We start from the raw sequence: 25,232 nt of genomic DNA, 5'->3' as shown, positions 1-25,232 counted from the left end.
GAGCGCATGAAGCGGACCTTGCAGGTTTCCCAAGAACCGGGCAACCTTCAGGATGGAGTTTGCCCCAATAAGGAGGCGACTAAAAATGTCGTCCTCCGGGGCCTGGCTGAACTCTTCCCTGAAAGTGTCCACCAACCTGGCTACTTTCTCTCCCTTGTCCTCAAACGAGACGAACGTGTCCAGGATACTTGTTTTGTTGGCTTTGACGCTCCCTTGGGCAAGCCTGTCCGCTTCTTGTTTAACCACTTGCGGTGCGAAGAAATTCTCGGTTGCGCGTGCCAGAACAATCGAGCGGGAATCACTTCGCGGCGCGTTCAGCGGGTGGGTTCCAGAAGAGAATATAAAGAGGCAGAAGGATAAAATTACATCTGTATCAATACTAAATTTATTTATTAATAATCTTGCAGGGTGTGATACTTTTCAAAACAACTTGGAATGTGTAACGCTACAAGATATGTTTTACACTCCCATGTAGTTTCACTCCGTTTTTTATGTTTAGCGCATACTACGCACCTCCGTTGTGGATTTTTTTTGGCGTTTGTAGGTGGTATATTTCTTGGGAAATGTCCCCATTGCTTCGCTTGTAAGCGACTCGGAGTATTTCCAGCAGACATCCTTCCACGTCTTTGGTAATCAGGAAGACATACTGTTTCTAAAATCTGTTCGGCTACATCGATTCGAAACTTCGAAAAAGAATACTTTTTACATCTTGGTATTTCCATTTTTTTGCAATATAAAATATATGAATTGAGCAGTGCCATATCTGCTATGTAAAAAAATATTTTTTTATAAGTTTTAACGTATTTTCTCATTAATTTAAAAGATAATAAATAACTATCTTGCAGATCCACTCCACCCATACCCTCATTGTATTCCAAAACGATGTTAGGCTTTGTTGTAAGGCTATTATTATTTTTCCACCTCTTTTTTTCCACTTCGACCATCTCAATTTTTGTATGTTTCGTGGACATTACATATATGTCTTTTTTGTCTTTCCATTTTGCAACCAAAATTCCATTACAGGAGCGCGATATCACGTCAGAACGTTTTAGTTTTGCAGCTGCGAGTTCTTTAGGCATATTCTTCCTATTGCATCTCACTGTTCCTATGGCATTAATTTTTCTAGACTGTAACTTTTGAAATAGGCTTGGCGAAGAATACCAATTGTCCAAAAATAGAGTATGCCCGTAACTATTTAGTACTGTGGACATAAGCATTGTGACGCTTTCAGAGACACCTACATTCGCATTTCTGTCTAAATCTTGACCAGTGTAGATTTTGAATTTAATGCAATAACCCGACTTGGATTCACATAACTTATAAAATTTCACTCCAAAACGTGCTCTTTTGGACGGATTATACTGTTTGTACGAGATCCGACCCGTGTACTTCATTAGCGACTCATCTAACGAAATGTATTCCGCGGGAGTGCAAATATTTAGAAATTTCTCATTAAAATAATCGATTACACTCCGCACTTTACATAAACGATCGTCATTATCGTTTACAACTTCGTTATCAGTAAAGTGCAAAAAGCGTGAAATTTGTGCAAATCTCTAATAGGGCATTGTTTTTCGAAATATTGGTGTCTCGATTATGCTTCTTTTAGACCAATATGACTGCACAGTAGATTTTTTGACTTGGGACATCAAAATGCACAAAGCAAAATACGCATGTACTTCATCTATATTGGTGTCCCACCAAATGTCTTCAAATTTTCGTAATTTGCGGTTTTCATTTTGGAGTGTTTGACTGGCGTAACGATTAGTTTCTGTCACAATAATTTTCCAAAAGTCTTCTGCTAATACTTCTCTTGTCATTTGCAAAGCTGTGACATTTTGCCCAACAAGAATATGTATTCTAGATATTCTTGAATATTCCCATACTTGCGTTATATTTTCCGCGTCTTTCCAAATCCATTCCTGGGATGAAACATTCCTTTCTCTATTCTCATTCTGAACATCTTCCTCGTCGTCAGATATAATTCTACGCCGATTCCGACGTGGAAAAACAATTTGTTCTAAATCACTGTCAGATTCTACATTGTCTTGTCTTCTCCGTTTATTTATAGAAATAACATCACTGGCTTCGCTATCACTTTCCATTTTACAGTCTGGGGTCAATACTAATAACTTTACACGATGAAGAGCAAGCAGAAACTGTGCCTCGGTAAAGAATTTTATTGAACAGTGGACATGCCACGCACGTCATTTATCTTTCTGTAACAATAGCCCAACGACGTGCGTAACACGTCGCTGGCGTTCCGGTAACAAAAGCATGTTAACGTGCGTGGCACGTCTTTCCACCGCAAGTGGTTAAGGTAGTATTGCTCCGCTATCGGCGGCCTACTTCGTCCCCTTTCCTCAGGAGCCTCCAGGTCAAACTGCTCCTCGTCAGTGAGCAGCGCCGTCTCCTCACCCTTCGAAGCGAAGGATGTTCGCGATCGGGATCGGCGCGACGCGCTCGAACCGGTCGGTGACGCGACCCTAGAGGACCTTCTGGAACCAGAGTTTCTCCGGCTACCTTTGCTACTGCCAGTTGGCAGTGCATAGGGGGTTGGAGTAGGACTCTCCACACAGGTCCTTATGGACCCCCCTTCCCGGCTCCGTCTTTTAACCTCGTTTTTGACGATGCCAGACCCGGTCTCCCCTTCTTTCTTCGCTGCCGGGTAGTTGGTCCCGGCAGGGTTCTGGCCGTCGAGCCTGGACAGCACTACCAGAGCCTCTCCCAAGATCCCTTGCGCCATCATTCCTGAGGCGATCTTTGCTTCCCTTTGACGATTAATCTAACCTAACCACACCTTGGGAGGGGTCCCTTTTGACAAGGACTTCTCCGTCAAGGTCAACAGCTCCCCCTATTTCCTCAGAGAGACGAGTTTTCTCGTCCTCTACCGCCACTGACAATTTAGAAACGTAATCAAAATCCATTTCTGAATTAATCCCACGCCCCGCTGCGGCTCCGCCATCCAGGGTGTACTCTCATCCGCCGCAGAGTGTCCCGAAACATGACCGGCAACACTCCACGACGGGGCCCCAAGTTCCCCCGGGGGGGGGGGTGGCATACGACACGGGCCGAGGGGTGGGCATCCCCGGCACTGGTCCCCAGCTCCCTACTAACCCATGGAGGTTTTTACGCCTCAATGGGCTTTTAGGGATCCTGCGCCTCCGACCTCGCAGGTACCGCAGCGGGTGGTGCCAACTGGGGGGCCCCATGGACGGTTGGGACTGGGTCGCCGCTCCCGGGCCCAGTCTTGCCCTCCATGGCAGCCAGCGTACCGTGTTATCGCTCCCTCCAAGGCCAAAGTCCTCGAAGAGGGCACCGACGGTGCACCGCTTTGGAAGGGGAAACAGTCGCGATGCACCGCCGGCGGCACCCAACAACCGCTGCCAGGCCCAGACCTTGGAATAAGTCCAAGCGGCCCTGGCAGCTGGATCGACCCGGAGTCGCTGGGCTGTGCCTGTCCACGATCCGCGTCGGCCCCTCCGCTGTCCCAGCCCCGACCTCGGAATAAGTCCGAGCGGCCCGGAACGGTCCAGGCCGATAGGTCCGGGAGTTCCGGAACCATACCAGCCCGTCCAGTACGTCCGGCCCGATAGGCCCGGGAGTTCCGGGACACCATCGACCCGCACGGCTCCCCCTCGCGGCCGTGCACTCAAGGTAAACCACCCCTGAGCCGCTTGTCCACGAGGGAAAAGCCTCCCCCACTGTTGGACACCGGCCTAAGCCGGCACCCACGTCCCCCTGGAGGGACGTTGCGCGGCGGGAACACCCACACACGCAGCACCCTCATTGGGCCGGGAGCACTCAGCTGTATCGCGGGCGGGGAGTAATCCTCCCCCAACGGTGCCGCGCCACCGGGCAGTTGAAGTCGGGGCTGCCAACCCCTACCAGCGATTGGGATGACACTTTAAACCACCCCAAAGGGTGGGCGTCATCCCTAAGGGAATCGCTGGGTCTCTCTTTATACCCTTATAAAGGGTATTGTGCGCTCTTAGTTCCCCTTCCATCCCGGAGATTCACTGGCCGAAGCCGTGTGGGTGTTCTATGGGGTTTCAGGGTTAAGCCTCCTTACCACGGCAAGGTGGCGCACAACGAGGAGGGTTCTGGGATACCCTGTATATCATAATGTTACTGTGATGGTTCAAAAACTTAATGTGATCTATATTCTATGGACTGTGCGCCTGGCTGAAATTGACGATAACGATAGGAGATGCGTTGGTATTAAGGTTATCGTTGCTGTAGTAGAGCTCTGGAAATAATACGTGAATTATTATACACTGGATGTCAAACTATCCATAATATCGTAGCTCAACGTACCATCAAATATTCGGCACTGTCGATGAGTTGATGTGTATCCTCTCCGGTGCTCGAATTGTACCTATAAACAAAAGAAAATAATTATATATATTATTATTATTACTAGATGTAACTTTAAAACAAGTGTGTAGCAAGTGATATTTACCTTACGAGGTTTTGATCCTTGTTAACTAGAGTGTATAGTCTCTCACGCAAAATGACAGTTGTAGGTTATCTATAGACATAAACATATATATTCACTTGTAACAGAATAACCCTGAAACAGGGCGGTACATAATATTAATAAAATTATAACAGAACTACACAATGTTACAATATAAGATCCTATATAATCTGGAAATAAAGACGCATCGATATGTGATAGTGTGAGGATATTCGCATGAAGAGCTTTTGCTGAGAGTACTCGATACTGTCGATGCGCCTCCCCGATGCATCTGATGCATACCCAGCGTCGCAACAGCTGATAGCCACTGGTTATCTGCAAATGTTATTAAATTATAATCGTTGTACTCACAAGTGTTAGTATATGTACTTGTACTTATCTAAATAAAACCAGAACGCTAGCGTATCGTAAATGCGAAGGTTGATGGCTACCAAAGGTTAGGAATATAAAACCGATGACATCTGTAAATGCAATCATAATGGTTATCTTAGTAGTCAATGTAGACGCGTGAGAAGAGACGTGAATACTAATTACGGAGAATAATAATGCTATCGAGATATCAGCAACTCACCTGTCACTTGCCACATCACTCAGGCTTTGGAGGTTTTCGTTGTCCGTCTGATACGCAAATGGACTCCGAGGATCATGGCCAATCACAAAACATGTAAATTACCGCTGGTGCAATTCTTCGGGACGTTAAACGACACTAAAACACGAGAAAATAAGACATTAAAACGGATAACACGTGTACGCGGCGCGATCTGTAAACGGCGGCCATCTTAGGTGCGCCTTAAAGCCCTGGCCGATAACATATGGTCCGTAAGCCGTAAAGTCCGACTCAACATCCAGTTTGTCACCAGGCAGTGAGTTCGGAAGTAACTAGTTGGTAAAACGATACTTTGCGCTTATCTTGAGTTCTAAAGCTCGGATCACAAAAATGACTATAAGGTGGTGATGTCCAATGACCACAAAGCTTGACAATAACTAACTATAGTGCATACTCTGGAGCCTGCGCAGTAGTGCTGGGTGAGTCTCCGCGGATGCGCGTTCGGACTTTTGGGACCTTGGGGACCCCTCCCCCCCCCCCATAAATCACCCGGGTCGAAATTTAGTTTCGGATGCGCATTAAATTTGAGTCGGTGAAAACGCGTGCGCGTCAGTGCGGGTGTATTCGAGGGATCTCACTGAGAGTCACCATACAATTGGTTTTACGAATTTATTTGGAACAAACTTTTACGATGCGCAGAACTGCATGAATTTGCGAGGGTGCGCATTGGGTACAAAGGTCTTTATAAGACCCCTTTCCCCTTCCTAATAATAGACGATAGCTTTTGAAGCCCTTAAGTTAACTTTTATAGGTTAAGCACTTAAATAAGTTGTTCATTATGTTCAATTGTTAGTTTGCAGTGTTGTCTTAGTTATTAAACATAGATTAAGTCCTAGAATAAGCTGTTTATTTTAGTTACTATTGATCATAATACTCGTTATTATTGTTATTTTATTATTGTTGATCATAATACTCGCACTGTCCGCTCGTAGCCCATGGTCAGAGGGGGTGCCTAGAGGCTTCTGACTGCGGCGAGCGTAATTTCGCAGTCTGAAACCACTCCTGGGGGCACCGACCCCCCCAGTGTAAATAGGCTTACCTGGGCATGCGGCTCTGACCAGGCCGACCATATAATTTCGACAACTGCGTGGGAACGAAATGAAGAAAATAAATACAAAAAAAATAGACAAAGTGAAACTGAGGAAACGGCCACTGATTATTCAGAGACCGTTATCAACGAAAAAGGAGACTCGTCAGATACGGAGATTTTGAGGACCTTGACACCCCCAGCGGTTGAGGGTGGACTCGTCTGCAAGACAATAGATAGTCTGCCTCCTCCAGCAGATGAAATATTTGCTACGCCAAGATCCGTAGCACTGGATGATGCCAGCGATTTGTCGCCGCGACTATTCCCGATAACTGCAAATACCAAAAGAAATCTTCAGGAGAACTTCGACGACAAAATGGAGCTAACCTCCTATAAGATAAAGAGAAAAGATTTCCTCCCACCGATGACGAATCGGGAGATGAGGCTAACAAGGTTGTGCAGAAGAAGAAGAGAGCACTCAAGAACGTTATTGACCTGACGGGCCCAGGAGGCTCTTCAACAAGTGTACACTCCGCGGACTCGGAAGGGACAGGCTCCGGATATAGCTCCTCGAGGAAGAGTAAGCATGGTAAGGAAACAATAAAAGAATGAATGATCAAAGTTACCAGACGTCGCTAACTTTGATCTGCAAAAAAATGAAGAACTTCTCATCTACCCAATTGAGACTTAATTCGATGAAGTGGGTCGACGACCTGGAAGTTATTAGGAGAGAGAGCGGGAACCTAAATGGCTCCTGCCAGAGGTGGATGAAGGAGCGCCTCGTCACAATCAGCGAAGTCGTTACCCTCTTGGCAGAGAGAGAGGAAGACAAGGGCGATACTGAGAAGGAGGAATGCAGAACTAGTGACTGAGGAGGCAGGATATAAGCGGGAGGTGACTCTCCTAAGGAAGGACTTGGAGAAAATGCACAAGGTGGACGAAAGCCTCCAGGCCACAATCACCAAGGAGCAGCTACTCAAGAGATCCGTAGTGGAGCAGAATACCATAGAAACCTCCCCTATAAAAGATGAGACCAGGAGACCCCAAGATAGAGAGTCCAGTTGAATGGCGGTTCTATCTTTACTGCCGTGCCTCTGGATGCATCGTCAGGAGGACTTGAGGGGAACCAACTTCCCGCTATGGCCTTATAGCAGAAAAGGACTGGAGCAAGAGGACCTCATGCCACCCCAGGTCCCCCATTACGCCACCTCCCGGTCCCGAGGAGGGCCTTTCCAGTCGGAAAACAGGAGCGCAACACAGAGGGATGAACACAACATCGGCGGCTGCAAAGTCTAACTGCCGTCCGGGTCGCGGAAGAGTGCTTACGCATGCCCGTCGCCCGGACATATGAAGAAGCAGAAGGACTTTACCTGCAGTGGGCGGGTTTCAACACTCGCCCAGGGGGGGGGGAGAGTTTAGTTGGTAGGACCGGCCGGACGCTTGCGCCGACAGGCCGAGTGAGTCCAATACTACCTTCGGGAGGATCCGGGGGTGTGCCTAAATGCATTCTCTCCTCCCATTGCTTGGTAAAAAAAAAAGTGTTCCGTCCTCGCGTACACTGGTTATCTCCTTGGAGATTTCTCCTGCGATAACAAAAAAAAAAGTGTACCAGAGGGGCTCGCCGCGATCGTCGCATCCCGGGGGATCAACGCGGGAAAAGCACCGGCACATCAGCGTGCTGAAGAAGACATCGCTGGACATTTGAGTGTTTCTGCGAGCGTCCGCGGTGTCATGGGCCGTCGGCGGGGAGCAACTGTGACCAGCGGCGCGGGAGCGAGTGAGTCGACACCGAGTCAAATTTCCAACGGGGGCGGGGAGCACCGCCGAGGCCCGCGGCGCGCTCACGGCCCGACGCACAATGGGCATAAAGTCGCTTTTTGTGGACAAAAATCGTTCGACGGTTGAATTCTCAACCGATTGCAATGAATTTTTTTTAAATACACGTCATTTACTGTACTATAGCAGAGACCTGCACATTTTTTGATATTACAATTTGTTAATTAACAAAAAACCAAAGTGTTATAAATTTTTTGGCAAATATTTTTTGATGTTTTCATAATTCCTTCAATCTTGATATATAAGGGTTTTTTGGGTCGCTGATTACGAAACCGTCACTCAAATTTCAAAATTCAAAATGGCGGATTCAATATGGCGGCTGTGAACTAAAAATGTAAGGACAAATTTCGTAAAATTTTGTATACAGGTGTTTTAATTATTAACGGCAATAATTATAATATTAAAATAAGTACACTTAATAGTTAAATAATATTTAAAGAAGTACACTTTATAGTTTTAATAAGAGTACTTTTCAATTACTCGCGTTTAGCGTTACTCGAGACTAAAGACGTGGACCTAGCGAGCTTATAGCCCCATTTTTGTTTTTTGTTTTTTTATTTTGAAATTTGAGTGACGGTTTCATAATCAGCGACCCAGAAAACCCTTATATATCAAGAAATGATGAATTGAAGAAATTATGAAAACATAAAAAAATATTTGCCAAAAAATTTATAACACAATTTTTTGTTAATTAACAAATTGTAATATCAAAAAATGTGCAGGTCTCCACTATAGTACAGTAAATGACGTGTATTTTTAAAAAAAATTCATTGCAATCGATTGAGAATTCAGCCGTCGAATGATTTTTGTCCACAAAAAGCAACTTTATGCCCACTGTGCGACGGATCAGCAGCCCAGCGGCCAACCGACCCCTGCTGCTGTCGCGAGGCAGCACAGGCGGCAGCGAATGGTTGCACGGGACGGGCTGATACGGCGGGCCGGAGACGTTGCCTCGCTCGCTGACCTCGAGGAATATACGGCCTCAGTCGCTGACTTCCTCGGGGGAGGCGTAACGGGTGTGGTCAACGGCAATGCGCCCGGCGCCCGTGACCGTCCGGTTCGATCGTGTGAAGCGCGAGAGCAGCGGGGCGAAGGGGCCGCCCCAGCGAGAGACGACGCTAGGGATAGAAGGGGGCCGGTACCGGCCGGCCCCTCGCAGTCGGGAGAAGAACGCAGAAACTAGGTGCGCGAAGCGACATAGTACAGGCGTTGTACAGGGTGAACCGACGCCAGACGGTCCGAGAAGTCCTGCAGGGGCCTGCAGAATTCTGCCAAGTGCAGAAGGAGCGGGTTCAAGCGTACTTCGAAGACCTTTATCGCGGAGGGGATCTCCTGGACGGCCCTGACGAGGACGTGAAGTGCGCTGACCCCTCGGCTGATGAGGAGGTCGCGCGCCTGCTTGATCTGTTCGTGGATCGAGTAATGGACCGTCGGCTCCAGCGCATGAATAACTCTGCGCCGGGTCCCGACGGTATCAGTTATAAAGACTTCCGCGAAGTGGATCCGGGCGCGCGACTCCTCACCACACTTTTTAACATCTGCTATCGGCTCAAGGCAGTTCCCGCATCCTGGAAGACCTCCAACACAGTGTTGGTGTATAAGAAAGTCGCGCGAGAATTGTTGGAAAACTGGAGTCCTCTCGCGCTGGGTGACACGGTCCTCAAGCTTTTCGCCGCGCTCGTCGCCGATCGTCTGACTGACTAGCCGGTCCGCAACAACAAGCTTAGCCGGGTACAGAAGGGATTCCTAAGGGACAAGGGGTGCTATGAGCACAACTTCGTCCTGCAGGAGTCTTGACTGACACCCGGCGGACTCGGCAGCAGGCAGTCGTCGCATGGCTGGATCTTTCCAACGCGTTTGGTTCGATCCCGCATGCGACGATCCGCCGCACGCTTATTCGCTCCGTGCAGGGGAGCCTCGTCAATGTATGGAACTCCATGTATAACGGTGCTCCACTCGGGTGCGAACGGCCGACGGCTACACCACGTCTGTCCCGATTCGCTCGGGCGTGCGATAGGGGTGTTCGTTTAGCCCGGTAGTATTGGACCTCGCTATTGACTCGGTACTGCGTGCAGTCACCGATGTTGATGCGGGGTTTGATCTACTGGGCTATTGCTTCAACATCTTCGCGTACGCGGACGACATAGCCCTTGTCGCCGACACACCCCTTGTCGCCGACACACCCGAGGGAATGCGGCGGCTCCTCGCCGTTGCAGAGCTTGAAGCATCGTCGGTGGGGTTGCGGTTCAACTCTACGAAATGCGCCACCCTGCACATCGGTGCAAGAGTGGTAGGCAGGGTCCTGCTGACGACCTTTAAGATCCAGGGGCAGCCCGTTCGTCACCTGACGGACGGCGAGCCTTACTTTCATTTCGGGGTTCCGACCGGCTTCTCGGTCGACCAGACTCTATACGTCACTATCGGAGGCCTCCTGGAGGATCTTCGGGCGGTCGACCGTGCTCTTCTCGCCCCATGGCAGAAAATAGAGACTTTGGTGACCAACATCTTGCCACGCGTCGACTTTCTGCTGCGGGAAGCTGTAGTGGAGAAACGCCCCTTTAAAACTATTGATTTAGAGATCCGGCGGGCCGCCAAGGCCTGACTCAAGCTCCCGCAGAGAGCCAGCGCGAAAGTGATCTACCTCCTCCCAGACGGGGAGGTTGTGGGCTACTTGCGCTGTCTGACCTCGCGGACGTCCTGTCCGTCGCGCACGCTTTCCGTATGCTTACGACGCGACGGTCAGGGGACTCTGCGGGGAGTTGTGGCGAGGCGCATTGGTGGCCCGCCATCGGGCGACGACATAGCAGGCTTCCTCTCGGGTTCGCTCGAGGGGAGCACTCCCTGTGGTCGAGGGTGTGGAACGCCGTTCGGAGGCAGTCCAAAAGGTTGTTTCTTCGGTGGCAATGGAGTGGGCTGACCGAGGAGTTGGTCGTGGAGTGCAGAGGTTCGCCCGTAGGGGACGCGGTGAAAGTCCCACCTGGTGTTCGTGCCCAGGTGGTGACCCGTCTGCGTTCAGCGGTGGCGACATATACGCGTCCACGCTATTAGCGAAACCGGATCAGGGGAAGGTGTTCGAGGTAGCGTCGCGGTCCGGGGTGAGCAATCACTTTATCCGCGGTGGCAGCTATATCCGCTTCGCCGACTGGCGCTTTGTCCATCGCGCGCGTTTGGATGTTCCCTCTCTTAACGGCGCGCGTCGCTGAGGGGAGGCGGACCGCAGATGTCGGCGATGTGGGTTGGCGGCCGAGACCCTTCCCCACGTTATCAATCATTGTAAGGTCCCCTCTGCCGCCATCCAGCTGAGGCATGACGCCGTGCTGCACGGCTCCTAAAGGCTTGCTGTATGCTTGGTGAAAAACGGGTAAACCAGCGTGTCGAGGGTGTTGACGAGGACTTGGGGAGCCACGACCTGATCTCGTGATCAGGCACGAGCCCTCCAAGTGTGTCGTCATGTGCGACGTCACGGTGCCCTTCGAAAACCGCTGGAAGGCGTTTGAGGAGGCGAGGGCGAGAAAAATCGCCAAGTACTCGCCCTTGGCGGAGGCACTCCAGCGCGAAGGGTACCGTGTCGTCGTGACGGCCTTCGTCGTCGGCTCCCTCGGCTTTTGGGATCCGGCCAACGAGGCGGTGTTGCGAGCGTTGGATATTGGCAATGCATATGCCTCTATGCTGCGCCGCCTCGTTGTCTCGGATACCATTCGCTGGTCGCGGGACGTCTACGTGGAGCACGTGTCCGGCGGGTGCCAGTACGCCGCTCCTTCCCGTCCCTCCGGTGATGGGGTGCTCGCGACACCCTCCCGAGCAGTTCGCCGGCGTTAGCCCGCTGGCAGTAATGGCAATATTATTTAATTTAACTTATTTATTTATTATTAATTTATTTTTATATTTATTTATTGTTTCGTACAATATGTATCTCGAGTATGAATATCGCATAATTTATTGCGTATTTGTCTTACCCACAATAATTTTAACTATCCATTAGCGTGCGATATTATAATCTTATTTTTATTTGCTATAACGGTGATAATGCATGACGTGTGGGCGTATATGTTCCGAGTGTGAATGTCGCCAACTTACCATATTGTATTTTAAACGAGTGTGAATATGTCGCTTTTGACTGATTATTTTTTAATAATATATTGTAACGTTATGCCTTTCCCGTTGCCGCGGATGTCGCTCGCTCGGCCAGGATTCGGGACAAGGCTTGGCACGGGGGGAAGGAAGATAGAGACTCTCCTGCGAAGTCATTGTTAGATCTGTTTATTGTTTCATACAACGAAGACACACGGGGGGATATATTTACAATGCAGGGCGATATATACAGATAGGTCAGGCGTTCGGCCTTGGACGTGTCGGGCGCGTTCGGATGGTCTAATGACGGATCCGGTTTGTCCGGGTGTTGGACGGTGGTTCGGTGCGTCCGGGGTCGGACGGTGGTTCAATGCACCCTGGTGTTGGGCGACTGCTCGGTGCGGTCGGGCGCCAGGCAGTGGATTCGGTGTGTCCTGGTCGCGGACAGCCTTTGGCGGCAGCTCGAGCTTCTGGTTCGCCCGGAGACGGGCGGGTGTTTCGCTGGCGTCCGGAAACGGACGTATGTCAACGTTCTACGCCCGGAAACCGGCGGTTTGTTCGTAGGCGTCCGGAAACGGACGGTTTGTTGGTTCGGAGGCCGGGAACGCCTGGTCGAGGTAACGAGTATACTCGTTGTCCGAGGGATCGCGGTGAAGGAACCGGAGGCCGGGAACGTCCGGTCGAGGCAACGAGTACATCCGTTGTCCGGAGGATCGCAGTAAAGAAACCGGAGGCCGGGAACGCCCGGTCGAGGCAACGAGTACGCCCGTTGCCGGATGATCGCGGTGAAGGAACCGGAGGCCGAGTACGCCCGGACGAGGCAACGGGGACGCCCGTTGTCCGGAGTGGTTGCTCAGGAATAGTCGCTGGTGTCTGGATCCTCGGAGAACTCTCTCGAGACGGGATCAGGACAGAACTAGGTGCCGGCGACCGGCTTCCCACTCTCGGTTACGAGTAGAGTAGGGAGGTGGTCGAGTGGGGAGACCGGGAGCCCCAACGTCGTACTGTTTGGTGGCGTCGAAAGGCGCCGATTGTTTTGCAGGGGCGGGCGTTCGGCCCCTGGTGACTTTGTCACAATATTAAACCGCGTGCGCGCTCCTGGGCCGTTTTATCTCTTGATTTTGCAACTGTGATAGGTTCGGGAGCGAAATGCTGTGATATTTTTATTATACGAATTGCCCTGGCCTGCGAACCGAGGCAATATTCTTATAATTTATGGAAATAGTTGCGCTCTGGGGGAGGCTGGTCCTCCCCCGTCGCTCCGCTACAGCGTTGGCCACTGGCGGGGGGGAGGTTATTGTCCCCGCCCATATAGTATTTAAGTTTTGCGCGCGGTTAGAGCCGCTTGATATTTTTGTATTGCACCCCAGAAGGGTTCGCCTTCCCGGGGAACATTAATTGCTAAATAAAGCGGTTTTAATTTGCTTGGAAGGGAAAATGACTAGAAGCCCGTTCCCCGTGAAATCCTGCAAATCAACAGATATATTGGACCTGGTGCACACTGACTTGTGTGTGGTTCGATGAGGACGCCGTCCATTGGCAGAGCTAAGTATTTCTTACAATTTGTCGACGATAGTTCTAGGGGACAGATATATTCCCTTAAACATAAATCTGATGTTTTTCAGGCCGTCCAGGATTTTGTAACCATGATGGAAAATCAGACCGGGAGAAAGGTTAAAGTCATCCAGTCTGATAATGGAAAGGAATTCGTAAACGCTGTCATCGACGACTTCCTCAAGGAGCGTGAGATTCTCAGAAGGTTGACAGTTCCGTAGCAGAACGGCATAGCGGAGAGAAGGAAGCGCATTCTGGTGGATATGGCAAGATGCCTTCTGCTGCAATCCAACCTCCTCCCACGTTTTTGGGCAGAAGCCGTGAACACGGCGAATTACATTCGCAATCGATGCTCATCAAAGTCACTCGATGGAAGAACTCCTTTTGAAATTTTTTCGGGAAAGGTTCTCGACGTTAGCTACCTCAAGGAATTTGGACAACATGTGTTCATCCTGAATAACGGGCCTGGTATCGGGAAGTTCGAATTACGCGGGATTCCCAGAATCCTCGTCGGGTACTCGGGTACCTCAAAGGGCTATAGAATATGGGTACCGAAGGAAGCAAAGATCGTCGTATCACGGGATGTAAGATTTCTTCATATCGAACTATCGATGAAGAAGGTATACGAGGACTTCTATCCAGAAGCACCGAAGAAAAATGAGCTCAATATCGAGCGTCGGAATTCTAATTATAATCAGGTCGATCTAGAGTTGGGACCTCTTCCCGATCTCCCAAATGATGCAATCTGAGACCCCGAAATACCAATGGAATGTGACGAACCCATCCATGTTGGAGTGGAACCTTTAGAGGATCAGGAAAACCACAATGACCTACCCCTAGCTGAGCAGGCAAATGTGGAAGAACGCCAAAAAGCACCTGAAACACCGAGGATCGTAAGAACCGGACAAAAGGGGAGACCTCGAAAAGAATTCCATTATCACGACCAACAAGCCGCATTTTTGGAAGAAGAGATAGCTTACTTATCGGAAATTCCAATGAAGAAGGCCATGTTGAGTCCAGAAGCTCACGAATGGGAGACAGCAATGGTAGAAGAAATGAGATCATTGGAAACAAAACATGGAAATTGCTTGATCGAGTCGACGGTGAGACGATTATCGGCAATCGAATGGTGCTCAGAAATAAGATCAACCCCGACGGATCGATTCAGCGACGGAAGGCGAGATTAGTTGCTCAGGAGTTTACCCAGAAACCCGGAATACACTTCAACGAAACATTCGCTCCCGTGACGCGCATGAGTTCAGTTCGGCTGATGGTAAGCTTAGCCGTCTGCTACAGCATGAAGATTCACTAACTGGATGTTACGGCGGCATACCTGAATGGATACTTAGAAGAGGAAATTCTAATGGAACTGCCGAGGGAGTCAACCAGATTACTCGAGATCATCGCAGACTCCGAAAAGGATGACATCATCCGAAATAGAGCAAAGGAGATGCTTCGACAAATGTTTACCGGTAATAAGATCTGCAAATTAAAAAAGGCGCTATACGGCTTATAACAAGCCGGGCGCAGCTAGTACCTCAAACTTAACAAAGTATTAAGGTAATATGGTGCGATCGCTACGAACGCCGACCCTTGTCTGTATCGCATCGGGAAGGGACGGAGCATCACTCTGATAGCCGTGTACGTCGACGACATACTTATAGCGTCACGAAGCGAAGAGGAAATTAATCGCGTCTCTGAATTTATTTTACAACATTTCACCGTAAAGAAATTTGCAAGGGTTCGTCAATGTCTCGGCATCGAATTGCAAGGATTCCATTACCATGAGTCAACAGAGCTACATCCAGGAAATTCTCAAACGCTTTCGAATGAGCGACTGCAATTCGATCAGCATACCCTTCAAACCAAACCTGAAATTGGAGAAAGAAACTGGCAAGTCCAGTGTTGCGATATGGGACCGGCTGTACGCGCATGTGCGAGAATACGGCATCAGTGAAGTATCTTGCATTAATAAAAAGAGACAATGTCACCCGATTATAATTAAATTTAAAAATGTTTTTTAATGTATTTAAAAACAAAATATATACATATATGTATATTTAAAAAGATATAAAAAATTTAATTATTATAAATATTAATTATAATATAAAAGATAAAAAGGAAGGAAAAAAAGGCGATTATTATATATTCGTCTAATAAAACAATTTTTACATAAATAAAATAAATTTTTTTATTTGGCAGAAATTTCAAAGAATACCAACATTTGTTGCAAGGGTAAGGAAAACTGCCAAAAACCAGTTTAGTTTGACCATGTCTGTCCATGAATCTTTGTCTTCCTTTGGCTTATCGACCAAAGGAAGAACTCACTAAACACATCATTTTCAACTTTAATTAAATCATGTTTTTTATGAAAGTGATGCTAATATTACCGCAGTACCGTAACGACTAATTGTATTTGACTTAGAATTTGACTAATATTTATGCGAATTTCGAATCCGACACGTAATATTAACGAAAACATAGAATTATGTAAACAAAGTGTTTCCGTTTTTTACCAATGTAATTAGCGCTGAGGAGGGTCTTAAAGTAGACCGAAACGTTCTTTTATGTAATTTGTATTTTTATATCCAAAATAAATTCTTGCGCTCCAAGAACAGCGATTTGCTCTTACTAGCCATCAAAATTGATCATTTTTTATTTTTTATTTTAAGAGCTTATTTTAATATCTTATAATTTAAAATTTGTTAAATATTTCATTATGTTATTAATTACTTAAATATTTCCTGTAATTTTATACTTTCAATAGGAAACTATTTCTCGTTTATGAATATTGCGTTCACAATCTATGCATAATTTATTTATTAAATTATCTTATCCTTACCAGAGCGGATAAAGATAATGTTACTGTTGCTTTAGATAAAGACAAATACACCCAAATAATGGAAAATTTATTGTCAGATAAAGAGACTTATATTTTATTAAATAAAAACCCTATTAATAAACTAATCTCAAGCCTCAATGACATACTCAAACGGTGGAAAAAACAAGAATACATCTCGACCATTGAATATCGTAAAATGTCCTTCAGTAAAGGTAATTTACCGCGAGCATATGGGTTACCCAAAATCCATAAGATTAACATCCCTTACAAGTTGATTGTATCATCTATCAATAGCCCATTATACAACTTAGCCAGTTGGTTACAGAAAATCATGTATGACAGCTTCCCGAAACCGAATAGTCATATTGCAAATAGTTTCGATCTAGTCAACAAATTATCTAATTTACATATTGATAATGATTATGATGAGTTGTTTTCGCTAGATGTAATCTCACTGTTCACCAATATCCCGATCAATTTAGCAGTAGAAAGCATATCAAAGAGATGGCAATATATCACAAATAATTGCAACATCCCGGAACCAGAATTTTTAACAGCAATAAACCTAGTCTTAAACTCTACATACTTTGTCTTCAATAACAAATTTTATCAACAAACTTTTGGCACACCAATGGGCTCCCCACTCTCTCCGATCATCGCCGACATAGTCCTACAAGACATAGAGGAGAAAGCATTGACATTATTGAATTTTACCCCTCCCATTTACTTTAGATACGTAGACGACATATTAATATCGGTATCTCCAAAATTTATTGACCAGACAGTGACAATTTTTAATTCTTTTCATAACAGAGTACAGTTCACAGTGGAAAAAAATGACCACAACAAGATTAACTTTTTAGACTTCACACTCATTTTAACTAATAACCATCTAATATTTGACTGGTACCATAAGAACACGTTCTCGGGTAGATATCTCAATTTCCATTCCCAACATCCTAACAACCAAAAAAGAGGCACTATAATAGGCTTAATCAATAGAGTATCTTATTATCACATCCCATGCTCCATGAAAAGAATATCAAATTTATAATAAAGATTTTACTGGACAACTCCTATCCAACCGATTTTATATTCAAAACAATTAACAACCGTATAAAATTTTTAATTAACAATAGACCATCCAGAAAATCACAAACATCCAATAATAACTCATACTTCACAATTCCATATTTACATTCAGTAACTGATAAAATAAAGAATGCTTTAAAAGATGTCGACATTAAATTATCCTACTACAGTATAAACAAAAACAACAAATTTATTAAGACACAAAGATCCTATCCCTATTCCCATGAAAACAAACGTGGTATATAAAATTGTTTAAATTGCGACGCTTCATATGTTGGTCAAACGGGCAGAAAGCTGAATACTAGGATAAAAGAACATAAGACCAACATAATGAAGCCCAATAACAACAAATCAGTGATCACTGACTACCGCCTAACATACAATCATGACTTTGACTGGGACAATGCACAAATACTAGACAATGAGCCTTATTACACAAAAAGACTGATATCTGAAATGTTATACATCAAACGACAAATAAATAGCATAAATCTACAAACAGATATAGAATGTTTGCCAGCTATTTACGATGATATAATAAACAAACTGCCTAAGATCTAATGTCACCTATCTAACTCTTTCCATTTTAAATGTATTTTTCGCCCTTGAGCTCATTATCATCTGTACCATCGGCATAACCACACGTTAAATATCAATTGCGCGACATATATACCATAGATTCAACAAACGGAATGCATATGCTGTAAGCTTTTTCTGAGTCACCACCATTATACACAAACTAGCGGTAAATAACTTTATTACAAACAGGTATTTATTATACTCATTTTATTAATACAGACTTAACCCCTCATTCTAATTACATAATACCTCCTTCGGTCTGAAAGACCGAACGGTCTGAAAGGCCTCACGGGATTATTATGCAAGCCGTACAATAAAAGAGCCGAACAAGTTGGATCGTTTTATATATATGTAATTTATACAACTAACATGCGACAAATATGTACAGCGGTTCTAAGGCATTGATCCATTTAATCATGCGAATACGATCACGATTTTTAGTTCACACATTGCTTACGCCTTTATTATGCGATGCTTTCTCATTAATTTCGTTTTTATCTATTTATAATTTACTTATTTGTTTTATATATTATGCTGAAAAGGATTCAAAACATGAATCGAAACGTTCAGATTTTTATTATAATTTCCGTCTTTATATAGAATGTTACTAATGTACTTAATGTCAATATACCTGCGACACATCACCTATATAAAAAACTTATAATTTTGATTCATATCTCCTCGCTCCTATTGCCTCTTTCTTACTTACTTATTTATATTTAATAATTCGGAGCTCTTTCTGTAATCTTATTATTTATTAAAAATATAAACAAATGTTAATCTTGTTTTTATTACATTTTATTTGTCACACACCGCGTAGCATAGTGAACACCTTCATGGTGATAATATTGATCGACACTTTGACAGATGAAATTGAAACATGTCGGAAATGTTTATTTGAATCAAATTCAAAATGCTTTAGTTCTTATACTTATTTTTCGCAAAAAAATATACTAATGCAATAGAAAAGCGGAAAAAAATATATTGACAATGCTTATTGAAAATTTATACAATATTATCGTGAAAAAGGGCGCTATTCATAAGAGCACTATTATCACTTGTCATTTTGCCGTGCCTGAGCGCGCGAAATCTCATCTCAGCATCTCAAGAATTTCGTGTGGATCCGAGTATTGGTCTGAAAATTTGCCCTTTATAGGTTCTTTTAGTAGATAAACTTTATCTCCAACCTTGAATTTTTGTACGTTTAATTTCTGATCATAGTAGCGTTTACTTTTTTCTTTTGAGCTTAATAAATTGCTTCGTGCTAATTCTTAAGATGACTTTAAAACGTTAAAAAGGTTGGTTAAATAATCCTCATAAGATACTTCCATGTATTCTTCCAGAATGGTAGTGAAAGAAGGCACTCTAGGAAGATGTCCGAATACTAGGGCATACGGAGTGTAGTTAGTACCCTCATGCACAGAAGTGTTGTAGGCAAACATGGCAGGCATAATATGTTTATCCCATTCACTATTGTTATTAGTATACATTTTTAAATATTCTGTCAGCACATGGTTCGATTTTTTAATTAAACCATTAGGTTGAGAACGATAGGCAGTGGTTCGACATTGTTTAATTTTGAAGTTAAAAGCTACTGCTTTCATTAAAGAGGTGAAAAAGGTGGGAGCTTGGTCAGTCAATAGAGCTCTAGGCGCTCCATAAATGCAAATAAAATTTTTTATGAATACGTCGGCAATTGAAAAGGAGTCGGCTCTCTCTAGGGGTATTGCTACTGAATATTTGGTTAATATGTCTTGTATAGTTAAATATATGAGTTATTATTTTGAGTAGTAGGTAAAGGTCCCACATGTTCATCGAAATTTTATCAAAAGCTGTCTTTGGAGTATCTGTTATCAACATAGGCTGCTTAGTCTTTACCCGCGTAAATTTTTTAATCTGATAGTCTCGGTAATTCTTAATGAAATTTTGAATGTCTTGTTTCATTGTAGGCCAACAGAAATTTTGACGGAGTCTATTATACGTTTTATTCACGCCTTTATGTCCCCCTATTTTTGTTGCATGTTTCTCGTGTATTAAATTTCCTCTATCCTTTACTTCGGGACAAAGTATCAAGGATTTACAAATGATTAACGTTATTGGCTGGTCGAACAGAAACCGTTTCAACTGTTTGTGTAAAAAAATCCATGGGATCCTATCAAAATGGTCTGTCTGTGCTATGCTATCGGAGGTGAGTTGCAATTCTTGTATTACATCAGTTAAAAATCTTATGCAATTTATAATCCCATCAGGTTCAATTGAGGTATGCTCATTTGCCTTGATTGGGAGGGCTATTAAGGTTTTGCCCTTTATATAAGTTACGCAAGCTTTTTCAAAAGTTAGATTATCCATTCAATTTTATAAAAATAATATGATTGTCCTTTTGCGTCAATAACGAGTCGCGAGATTCTTTTAGTCTTAAGAGTTGTTCGTCATTGTCATTAATGAAGTTTGGCCCTGAGTCTATGGACTGATCATTGTCGTTTATATTTTCAGAGTGTAATAAATCATTAATATTATAAAGTCCAGAATAAAGCATTGATAGAACATTTTCTGAGTTTGCCAAAGAGGACTAGAAGTGTTGGTTAACAAGCGATAAGATTGGGATGTTAGTATATACTGAAAGTACAGAAGACTGAGAAGATTGAATAGTGGACTGAGAAAGAAATGATGATTCACTGGACTCATTGTTAACTAAATTTATAGGAAATGATATCGAGGTAGGAGGGTTTCTGGCCAAACCATCAGCAACCACGTTAGTTTTCCCAGTTTTATAATTTATCTCAAAGTCATACTTGGATAACTTTAGTCTCCATTTTCACAACCGTGAGCAGAGGTCTTTAATGGAGTACAGCCAAACCAGAGGTTTGTGATCCGTTAGAATAATGAAATGGCGTCCGTATAAGTAATGCCTGAAATATGATACACAGTAGACGATTGCCAGGCACTCCTCCTCTATCGTTGAGTAATTTTTTTCCGCACTGTTTAAAATTCTGAAAGTATATGTTATTGGCAAATCTCTTCCGATTGGTCCTTGACTCAAAACTCCACCAATGGCATACTCACAAGCATCTGTTGTAAGAATAAAAGGTTTAATAGTACCCGGCTAAACCTAAGAATTTAATATTCTTTCGGTTCTGTGGAATAGGAAAGTTCTTAACTGCAATTATTTTATTCGAATCTGGTTTAACGCCTGTTGAACTGATGACATGACCCAGATATATAACTTCATGTTTCAAGAACTGGCATTTCTTAGGTTGGAGTTGTAAATTAATTTCTCTTAACCGTTGCATTAACTTCTTTATCTTTAGTTTATGTTCTTCGAGCGACCTGGCATAAACGACTATATCATCTAAATATACAAACAGTTTCCCTGTAACCCAGTTAAAACATTATCCATAAGTCTCTGAAATGTATCCGGCGTATTTTTAAGGCCAAAGGGCATTCTTTGATACTCATAGTGCTCATACGGAGTAAAGAAGACCGTTTTTGCTCTATCGTTAGGATTCATAGGGATTTGATGGAAGCCCTGTGCTAGGTCAAAGATAGAAAAGTATTTAGCACTCCCCAATTGGTCCAATATTTCGATAATATTGGGCAATGGGTAAGCATCCCCAATAGTTTTTCATTTAATTTCCTAAAATCAATTACCATTCTTCATCTCTTTTCTCCTTCTCCTATCGATTTCTTTGGCATAATCCAAAAAGGCGCATTATATGGGGAAGTGAAAAGTCTAATGATGTCATTTTCTAAAAGTTTATTTACTTGTTTAGTATTTTCTCCTCTATGGACAGGCGGATATCTATATTGCTTAACATGGATAGCGATATTATCAATGATTAGGATAGAGCAGCTAGCAAAGTTAAATAATTTTAACTTATTTCCTGACAAAAAGAAGCAGTTTTTGTTTTCTTTTAATATTTAATTTTTATATGATTTTTTTCTTCCTCGTTTAAATAACTAAGCTTAATTAAATTCTTTAATGTACTATAACGATCCTTGACCTTAGCGCTATCTGATTCATTATAGTAACAAATAGCAATGGAACTACTAAAATCAGTGAAATTGGTGGAATTAGGAAATTCAGTGGTAAAATCAGTGGAATCAACGAGATTAGTATAATTAATTAAATCAGTGGAATCATAATCAATCAGGTGCATGAGCTTCAGTATTATTTCATGGTCACCCTCGGTGGTGTTGTATACTTTTAAATGCCCTTTGCCCTGTGAATTAGCTACGATGGCTTTACCCAGATATAATTCTTTGACAAGTCCTGATATGGAATATATCCATCCGTGCTCTCAGGATTTGTAACATTAAACGAGACCAGTACCACTGTTCGGGCCGACATCTTTAATTTCTTATCTTTATAAAATGGAATTATCATCTATCTATCTTTAAACATTCGGTGTTATAATCTAAAATAGCATTGTTCTCTCTTAAGAATTCCGAGCCAAGAATCCCATCACTAGGGAAGGATATATCATCCTCTACTACATAGAATTTTGTTACTCGTTCCACTATTATAAAAGTTATAGACCCTGACGTTTGGACAGGATTGCTACTAATGCCTCTTAGTATTATCTTATCATTTAAATCTATAGGAATATCATTTAAAATCTGTAACTTAACTATATTTATGGCAGAGCCAGAGTCAATCATAAAAGTACAATATCCTTTTAGATTTTCACAAGTTAACATTACTTTAGGCAAAGAAGTAGTGGTTCCCGAATTTGACACTACTATTGTCACTACGTTGCATCTGGAATAGATTTGAAACCCTGATTATTTACAGTTATTTCCTTCAACCCTCGACTATTATTGGCTCTGTCTCCGCGGAGATTGGGTACGCTGCAGTCTGAGCCGTATCCCGGGTCGCGCTCGTCTCCGGGCGGCTTTCGGAGTTTCCCGAACTTTGCATGGCGTTTCGAAAGGCCAATTTTTTACAAGATACTTCATATCCCGGGAATTTACAATATCTACATACATTGGGAGAATTTGGACCTGATTGGTCCGGAATCAAAGGTTTAATCCATGGTTGTGGAGCACTTGAATTTTTTAGAATTGATTTCGGTGGTGCGGGGTGTGATGGCTCTACATTTCATATATCCGAGCGTAATAAAAGGGCAGCCTTTTGAAAAGATTGTTATTCACGTAATTTTTCCGTTTCTAAATTCTTTGTAATCTTTACAACCCACTTGATGGCTTCGTCTAAAGGAAGATGTTAAAAAAGGTTGATTTTTTGCCTAAAAATGGAACCTAAAATATGAGTTCCATGAGTATCTATGAACCATATAAGATGTGGAAATGACGGTCCTTATTCCTTGAGACCTGTGGAAAGTGTCGAAAATACGTAATTTATCTATTGAAAATTGCGTCGATGTGAAGGCAACTAGAGCCAGCGACAGGGAAAAATTATCAATCAAACTAGCCTCTAGTTGACTTATCCAATAGTTGTTGAGATCCCTAATAATGTTTCAATATTGGAATTCCGAAATTCAAAATGGTGAATACAATATAGCAGATCAGAATATGAAAAATTGTAATTTTTGCATGTGTTCCATTACATATAAAGAATATCATGAGTGTAAGTAGATAAGTAACAACTTTTAAGACATTCATGCAACTCCTAGTGTTAAAAAATACAAATATATGATTGATTTTATACGATAAATTAGATGCCAAAATGTAGTTAATTCAGAATAAGAGATCTGATTATGCATATATAAATCGATTTCTTATAAAATCGTCACGTTTTATATTACAAAAACCACACTTAGCCCAGAAACACGAACAAGAACGTGGTGGTTGTTGTCTCTATTTTTTTTTTATTAATTTCCATCCTCTTCTGTAAACACAAAATCATGTAAATGCAGAATATATACTATAATAATCTGTTTTTGACCTTCTAAGGTGAAAAGTTTTTGTTTACATTGTTCAACACATACTAGTATGATCATATATGCCTTCATTGTCAACAATAAAGGTAGTGTATTATTTGCAGTTCGTTACAAGCATTCATAATAAAACTACAATTTTTAAGTCCCATTGAAGATATTAATAAATTAATTGATTATCTAGGTAATCAAAAAGTTATTTCTACACAAATAAAATGTCCACGGTGTAAAGCAAATGTCAATTTAAATCGAGAATGTATACTGTTTACTGTGTCACAATGTAAAGTATGAACAAAGAAAAAAATAAAAACGACGCAAAATGTGATATAACTTTACAGTTAGTCTATTTCATAAATCATGGTTTTCATACTCTCATTTAGATATAAGTTTCAAGATTCGTGCAGATTTATAGCATATTTTTTAATGATTCGATATTTTTGAAAGATGAACTTAATATTAGTCATCAAACCGTTGTTGATTGATCAAATTTCTGTCGTGAGGTATATTTTTCATTACATTACTATTTTTAATATTTATTGTTTTTTATTTAAAAATTCTTTTTTAGTTTTGTATAGATTGGCTCGAAGACTATAGTGAAATGTTAGGAAGAAGGAAAAATAGTGGAAATAGATGAGGCGAAAATAGGAAAACGAAAATATCAAAAAGGCCGACTTATTACAGGCCAGTGCATTTTCGATGGTTTTGAACGCGAAACAAAAAAATTATTTGTTGAGTGTGTACAAGATCGAACAGCAGAAACATTATTATCAGTTATACAAAAATGGATCAAACCTGGTACAACAATTATATCTGACTGTTGGAAAGCCTATAATTGTCTAGAAAATAATAAATATTTAACAGTTAACCACTCATATAATTTTGTTAATTCTGATAATAATGCTCATACTTAAAATATTGAAAGAGCTGGATATATTAGAGAGATACACGTGCTAACATTCCATGGTATGGTATTTAAAAAATACATTATGCAGGCTACATAGCAGAATTTCTTTTTAAACGAAAATTTACATATACAGAATGAATAGAGGCAAAACATTATCCACCATTCTGATAACAAAAATAAAATTTATATGTATAATTTACTATTTCTTATTATTTCCTTTTATTCTAATAAATAAATATTTTTATTACATATACTTTCGATAGTTTTGTTTTTTACTTTTCCATCATATAGCAAATGGAAAGTATATGCTTGTATGCAGTTAGTTGGTATACGGTGATTTATTCAT

At 42.8% G+C, this 25,232-nt stretch overlaps 1 protein-coding gene and 1 pseudogene across 1 annotated transcript; one reads left to right on the top strand and one right to left on the bottom strand.

Moving 5' to 3' along the window:
• Window positions 1-1,556: 1,556 nt before the first annotated feature.
• LOC140672920 (uncharacterized) lies at window positions 1,557-2,105 on the bottom strand. Its single transcript, XM_072905405.1, has one exon. The coding sequence runs from the start codon at window positions 2,103-2,105 to the stop codon at window positions 1,557-1,559; it is 549 nt and encodes a 182-aa protein (XP_072761506.1).
• Window positions 2,106-15,359: 13,254 nt separating this feature from the next.
• LOC140672919 (uncharacterized) lies at window positions 15,360-25,024 on the top strand (annotated as a pseudogene).
• Window positions 25,025-25,232: the final 208 nt, after the last annotated feature.

Source organism: Anoplolepis gracilipes, chromosome 14 (assembly GCF_047496725.1).
Source record: "Anoplolepis gracilipes chromosome 14, ASM4749672v1, whole genome shotgun sequence".
In the NCBI taxonomy this organism is placed as follows: domain Eukaryota; kingdom Metazoa; phylum Arthropoda; class Insecta; order Hymenoptera; family Formicidae; genus Anoplolepis; species Anoplolepis gracilipes.
Note: the sequence above shows the minus strand (reverse complement) of the source record. Positions and strands in the feature narration are given on the sequence as shown.

Bases quoted from the DNA above. Each gene is read 5' to 3' on its own strand.
- LOC140672920 (XM_072905405.1), bottom strand. From the start codon at position 2,105: ATGGAAAGTGATAGCGAAGCCAGTGATGTTATTTCTATAAATAAACGG.